The sequence below is a fragment of the Nelumbo nucifera genome, chromosome 4, assembly GCF_055504915.1.
Source record: "Nelumbo nucifera cultivar China Antique chromosome 4, China Antique-T2T, whole genome shotgun sequence".
Lineage (NCBI taxonomy): Eukaryota > Viridiplantae > Streptophyta > Magnoliopsida > Proteales > Nelumbonaceae > Nelumbo > Nelumbo nucifera.
In genome coordinates, this window is record NC_142652.1 from 55,255,172 (window position 1) to 55,262,389 (window position 7,218).

General features: G+C 40.3%; 1 protein-coding gene across 2 annotated transcripts; it reads right to left on the reverse strand.

Annotated features, from left to right (window-relative positions):
• Window positions 1–618: 618 nt before the first annotated feature.
• ABCG11 (white-brown complex-like protein) lies at window positions 619–5,937 on the reverse strand. 2 transcript variants are annotated; one of them, XM_010276615.3, is made up of 11 exons: window positions 5,504–5,737; window positions 4,892–5,303; window positions 4,118–4,407; window positions 3,638–3,809; window positions 3,414–3,536; window positions 3,167–3,295; window positions 2,808–3,002; window positions 2,174–2,260; window positions 1,808–2,080; window positions 1,496–1,603; window positions 619–1,383 (listed from the first exon to the last, which is right to left on the reverse strand). In XM_010276615.3, exons 2-11 carry the CDS (start codon window positions 5,285–5,287, stop codon window positions 1,042–1,044), a joined length of 2,115 nt encoding a protein of 704 aa, XP_010274917.1. In that variant the 5' UTR covers window positions 5,288–5,303; window positions 5,504–5,737; the 3' UTR covers window positions 619–1,041. The 2 variants fall into 2 exon arrangements, with proteins under 2 accessions (XP_010274917.1, XP_010274916.1); XM_010276614.3 differs by having other exon boundaries at window positions 4,892–5,937.
• Window positions 5,938–7,218: the final 1,281 nt, after the last annotated feature.

Consider the following 7,218-nt stretch of genomic DNA (forward strand, 5'->3'; position numbering starts at 1 on the left):
GGATTCTTTGAAACTCGGATTCAGTTCTCACAAGATCATGCTTATACCGTCCTCACAGCCACTTGCAGCTGTGCATTGGGAATATCTCCCCAAATAAAATGATACAAGCATAGAGATATTCCTAATACATGGTTGTAAGAGGCTCTTACAGAATGTGCCTCAAAAACATCCCACAGCACATCCCAACCATATATTGGGAACATCTCCCAATGACAAATATAAGAAACGTTCTCAATGCATGTTGAGATGTACATGTGAGGAATTTTTGGGGCACGTCCTGTGGAGAATTCAGATCCGCGCCCCACAAAGTCCCACATCACATCCCCGCCACGTATTGAAAATATCTCCTGATGATGGTACCAAAACCAATGATGCCATCATTGGGAGATGTTCCCAATACACGACAGGATGTGCTGTGGGGCGCAGATGTGAACTCTCTGTGGGGAGGGCAGATGTAAACTCCAATTCTTTGCCTTTCTGCCTATATTTATGTTCATCCACCCCTCGTGAAATTAATTACTCCAAACAGATTTTCATGTGACAGCCCACACTTAGAAACTATCTACTTCTACTTCAGTTTGAAAAAACAACTACTCCAGCAAATTGGCCAACCAACTCTATTGAATGTATAAATATTTTACTAAATATATAAAAGAAAGAAAACAAGATTTGCCAGTTAACCCACCAGAAAAAAAAAAAAAAAAAAGAAAATAAAAAGAAAGAAAACTTGCTTAGCAAACAAGTACAAGTAAAAGAGGTTGCAGAAGGATACCATCTACTTCTAGTTTGAAGACTGTTTATCAACAGTATCTGTATTTACTGATCTTCCCATCAAACCCACCATCTCTCTATCTGAATTCAAAGAGATAGACTGGATTTTATTACATGGAACTGTAAGAACACACACTTTTTCAGTTTTCTTTTTTCTGTCTCTCTCTATCCATCTGGCTTTAGCAAATGTAATATAGACTAATTTGATGGAAGGCTCTCTCTCTCTCTCTCTCTTTCTCTCTTCTGGCTGTATTCTGTGCTAACACAGTACTAGAGTCTGTCTGCTTGGTTGACGGTGTAACTCCTGAGGGAAGGTGACTGAGTGAGGCGATCCGGCATTGCTCTGGGATTGCCGTTTGTCTTCTGCTGCAACCTTCTCCTAGCTATGTATCCTCTCACCCAGGGGGTGACGTCCTCGTTCACCTTGATCAATATGAAGAAGATTACACGGTAAATGATGATCATGCTGAAGAGAACACTGAGATCTATCCATTTTGATCGCTTCACATCAATCTGGAACACATTCTCCAGAATATACTCGCCAGGGATCTTGGGGAGGTCAGGTGACTGGTTGTCAAAAAGCAAGCCCTTGAGATCATTTTGGTATTGACCCTGAACAAGAACAGCAGCAGCAGTTAGAGCAGAATGTGATGCTTAATTTATTAAGGTTCATACTAGATTGTAGATTCATTCCAGTGATGATATCCTATTAATAAGTATTTACCTGGAGAGCCCAAAAATGGAAACTGATGTAAGACATGGGATACCTCCAAAAGGGCTTTGGGATGTCATTTGGGAGCCTGAAGTACCCAGAGACTAGCATGAAAATTCCCTGGTCCATAAACAAAGAAACCATCATCAAATCATCAAAATCATCAAATTGATTTCTGTTCTTAAAACGAAAGAAAAGAATTGATTATCCCCATAAATCCTAAGTTTTCAAATTCTGGGTTCAAATTGTTAGTCCCAAGTCTGGCCAAATGAGGTAAACTGGGCTGAGTTAAAGGAAGTTGGCATGAAACAAATGGAGCTTTACCTGGATCCCTGCCCCAATGATAATTCCCATAAGGAAGTTGGGGATGACACTGGCTATGGCCATCATCAAGCTCTCAACTACTGTAACACTCGCATAGAGGCAGAGAACAAAGAAGAGATAATGCATAAACCCTGGATGGAGATGAACCATGAAGTAGCAGATGGTTCCGGAGATAAAAGTTATCAATATCAGGAAAGGAAGTGCAGAGAGTGTATTTCCAATGACAAATGCAGCCACGCCATAGTGACCGTTCAACCGTTCTCTCTGGAAAACCTGCAGTTATCAAGAAATCCGAATTTTAGCCGTCACCAGTATAAGAAAGGTAGGTACTCATGGTGACTGACTGCATTGGATCAACAGACTCACCTTCATATCTTCAACAAAGGAAGGAAACCCACCAATTGACATGAATGTGACAAAGCCAAAGACAAAAGAAGCGCAAGAACCTCTCGCCTGTTTCAGTGTAATCACAATAAGCTACATACTTTTGCAATGAATGAGTGTACAGTTTGAGATATATGGCTTCACAGAATCTCAGTAAAAATCAAGAGTTAGCAGTAGAGTAGAGTGATGACATTCCAAATTTGTTCCCCAGAAAATTTCTGTTTGCCTTTCATATGTTGCGTTGCAACAGCTTTTCATTTTCATATTCTTCTCCTTGTGGTATGTGAGGTTACATTAAAACAGATCTTCTCCATATGATCATATCTGTTTCTCATAATTCCTCATAGAGCTTTCTAGTTTAAGGTTGAAGGACAATTCTGCCTACTTAGACCATTTGAAAAGAGATGTTCTATTTGAATTGGTGGGGACATTAGACTTTAGATTTAGTTTATTCCAAGGATAGATTAATTAATGAAAGAGAAACCATTAAGTTCCTAACAAGTTCTTAATTCAACAAGATAAGTGTGCATTTGCAAGAACATTCCCTGAATTAGGAAGTGAAGCTCCTGCAGGTAATGGGATGCCATTAGAAGCTCTCAAAAGACAGAAATCATACCAAAATGGAATTGTAGCCTGTCCCCACATCCAAGTAGATTGTTCCAATACAGACAGTCACAACAATGTAGATCACAAGCCTTAGCCAATAGTAACCAAAGTCCCTTGACATGTTGACAAATGAACGCTTGGTTAACATGAAGGCTTGCATCAAGAAGCTAGCCTGACTCCCTCCGGAGTCTAGCACAGTTCCTTTCTGCAACACATGAGAAGGTAACCAGTTTAAATGTATGAACATCCAAAGCATGTGATACAATAAATGATTATAATCATTTTCAGCCCATGACATGACCGAATGGGAGCTTAGATATGTCTGATTGGTCCTTGTTCAATGAATAGAATTTGTAGAACAATACTCACAACTTTGGAGATCTCCTCCACTCTCTCTCTTGCTGAGTAATTGTACTGACAAGTGTTGTAGTAATTGATAAGTGTCCTTATAGCTTCTGCTGTTGTGATCTTCTCCAGAGGATCATCAGTCCTTGCAAACTGAATATAAGCCAATTCCAGAGAACCAGAAAGTGTATGTCAGTTAATGGCAGGACCTTTCCTAATTAGGCAAAGGAAGGAAATCCAACAGCAGTAATGAGGAAGGAGCTTCCCATACCCGCAGTTTCATGGATCCTTTCATGGTGGCTTTGACCTTATCAAAATCAGAGTTTATGCACCTCAGGAAATGATCAGATGGATTTCTCAGAGCTGGGCAAGGGAAGCCAGCTTGTGCAAAGAACTGCAGACAGTAAAATCCAAAGTGAGAAATCTCTTTGTTTTTTCGTTGACAAATGCAGAGGAGACTCAAGAATAGAATAGACCCAGCATCAGGGTTCTCACCTCGTATGCGTCTGAAGCCTGACCAAAATAAACAGTCTTTCCTCCAGAGAGCAAGTACAAGCGATCAAAAAGCTCAAAAACCTCACTGCTGGGCTGGTGAATTGAGCATATAACAGTCCGACCACCCCGAGATAGACTACGCAGAGTCTGAGTCACAAAGAAGGCTGAGGCACTGTCCACAAAATTCTGATTAGAACTCATAATAGGTTGAGCTATTTTTATTTTTTTTTTCTTAACACTGCAGAATCCATATCATCAACCCAGAAGAAAACAAAAGATGGGTTTTCCAAACTAGATTGAAGAAGACAAAAAACAAGTCCAATATGCAAAAAAAAAAAAAAAGCAGATAGACGACCTAGAAATGACGGTCCAATTAGCTGTGTCTAACCAACAAAGCTAGAAAAGGAGCAAAGCTGTTTGGCCCTTTTCCATTTTCCTGGTCTTAAAAAAAGTTTCAGTTTGTCAGTAATGGAGTCATACCTATCAAGCCCACTTGTGGGCTCGTCCAGGAAGAGCAATCTAGGTCTCATCAAGATCTCGAGAGCAATACTGACCCTCCTCTTCTCTCCTCCGCTTATACCACGTAAATGCCAGTTCCCTACCACTGTATCTGCACAGTCTTGAAGACCCATTTCAACGATGGTGCTCTCAACCAGCTCTTGTTTCTCAGACCACGGCATCTTATCAGGAAGACGGAGGCGAGCAGAGTATAAAATCGTTTCCCGAACTGTAAGAGTGCCGATCAAGTTGTCATCTTGGGTCACATACGCCTGAAATCTCACCATACATTCTTTTTTAGCAAATCACATAGAAGCAGAGAGGAACAATGGAAAAAGCAGTGTTTGATGGTTGTAATCTCATATAAACTTAGAACTTAATTTACATCTAATAGATTGGGAAGTTAACAGAAACAAATCCGGGAAAGGATTGATTAAAAACAAAGGGTGTAGAGAGAAAGAATAGAATTATGTTGCTGACCACCACAGTAACTTAAAAACAGAGAAAAACAGATTAAAAAAGAACTGAAAGTAGACCAGTCTGCAATACAAGATGGTGAATAAAAATTGAAAACACAAAGACCCATCAAAATTTTCAGTAAAACAAGTGGGAAAAGAGAAAAAAAAAAAGAGGGGAGACCAGAGAGAAAGAGAGAGAACAGCCCGACTAAATTTGAAAGTATTCCATTATTGAGAGAAACAGAGTAATTGGAGAAAGGTCCAAGTAAGAAGAAGCACTGAAGATTTAATCACTCACCGCCGTTCCAAACGACAGCTTCGTCTTTCTGCCGTTAAGAAGAATGCTTCCTGAGAGAAAGGCATTGGCAGCCAAACGACTAGAGAGAGCATCAAGGAGGGTTGATTTCCCTGAGCCTGATGGCCCCATGAGAGCTGTAAGGGTGCCTGGCACGGCATAGCCGGTGAGCCCCTCCAAAACCTTTTGGGCCTCTCCGTTTGGTAGTGAGACAGTCACCGTCAGATCCTTCCAGGTGAGCTTTGCTGAGACATCACCCAGAAATTCTGTCTCGGCCTTCTCCCTCCACAAGAACTCACTCAGAGGGCTCAGACCTCCTGCCACCATTCCATTACCCTGAGGCTTTCCTGCCTCTATTTCCATCATAACCTGATTTGCAGAGTTCCTCATGTCCGACATTTTCTTTCTTCAGTCTCTATACATCCGAAAAGAGATAAACAAAAGAGAAAGAAACTCAAAATGGGTGGGTATTCAGAAGTAGAGCTAGAGCTATACAAGATTCAGTTAAGCGAGGAAAAACAAAAGAGAGAAGAGAAGAACCCAAGAAGGGATTAAATGATTAAATCAAACTCAGGATAGCAGAAGAAGAAATGGTGCAAGAAAGATGTGAAAAACCTGAAAGTGTAGAAATGGGTGATGTGTGAGTTTGAGCGAGATTGTAGTAAGGAATATTAAGTGAAGAAAACATGCAAAATGCTTGTGGGTATGCTTTTGGTGTGATATCTGATCAACAAACACTACAACTTGCTTCTCCGACTCTTCTTCTTCTTCTTCTTCCTCCTCCTCCTCCTCCTCTCCTTTCTTGACAGATCAAACCATATCAACTGCCGACCTCCCACCGATCTCTGTGAGATTAAGAAGAGAGAGATGGAATATTAATGAGTGTGATTTTCTTCTCTTATTTTATTCATTCCTTTTCTTTTCGGCCGAGTCTTTACCGATCAAATCTATAAAAGTTGTTAAGTTTTCATTAATGGGTGCTGGTAGATATTGGTGGGTTCTATTTAATACCTCCCTTCCTTCTCCTGTTCACTCTTCTTCTTCTACGTGCATTTCTCATTTCATCATGTAACTACAGAGAAAGAGAGAGAGAGATTACCACTGTACCAGGTTGTCCCCATTATCACCAATAATCTAATCAGTCAAAGCTGTCCAATTTGGTTGACAATTAATGTGGGCAGGGGGGAGGTGAGAGGCGGTTTGGTTTCAACTCCCCATCTTCCACCGTCCATCACTTCTCGAGGATCGATCTGAATTTAAATTTTTGTTTTTATTTTATGTGATCAGAATTTTCAGATAGAATCGTGGATGAATAGCTTAGCTTATTCATCCTTCCTTCCATAGTTCCATGCTCCTCACATGCAAGGTTGAGGTTTCCGTTGGGAAACAATTTAATAGTTTCTAGTTTCTTTATTGAATGGATTTCATATCCCCTTTTGAATTCTTATGTTTTCGGATTTTTATTTCGTTTTTGCTAGTCAAGGATTTACATAATAGAATTAACTGAAGTCAAGGGTTTTATTTACCTCAAGAACAGAAGAAACCAAAAGTCAATGCGTAGGGGTTTTGTTCTGGGTATAGCCCTGGGGCCTGGGCGCCTTTCTCTATGCTAGACGGTCTTTCTGTTTAAGGGCCCCGTTTGGGAGGGCTTGTGCAGAGAGCCATATCTAAATTTGGGTATCCAGTGATTTTTTTTTTTTTTTTTTTTTTTTTTTACCAAACATGAGTTATTGGATGTTCAAGTGGGCCCCTTCTTATAAGCACGAAAATTACTGCATAAAAGCCTTCTCCCTAATAATGGCCGAAGTACACGTACTGTGTCTGTTTTGTTACTTATTGGTTGTATTGATTAGTTAATTAATTATTAATTAAAATATTTGAGACATGGTAATTGATCCAACTTAACCATCAGTCATTAAGGAATTGGCAACCTCTTTAATGATACACCGTTCACTAAAAAAACAGGATATGGTAATCGAGATTTGGGGTTCGGACCCGCCCCGCCCCGCCCTAGTTATGCGGAGTTTTCATTTTTATGACTATTAATCGGGGCAAGGTGCCAACCAGCAGGTTGGTAATAAGGTCTTTTGGGGAAACCCCTATTATATAGACTTGGGATCGAATCCTGCATACACCTGGATTGGGGATGGGTTACTCCCATTATTTAGCCCTTTAAAAGAAATTATAAAAAAAAAAAAAATCGGATGAGTTTGGGGAAACCTAAAATAACCACCCTGCCCTTAACCTCGCCCTAATCTCTCTCTCTCTCTCTCTCTCTATTACACACACCCATGAAGATGGGAATGGAGTTGGGATTTCTAGTCCCATTG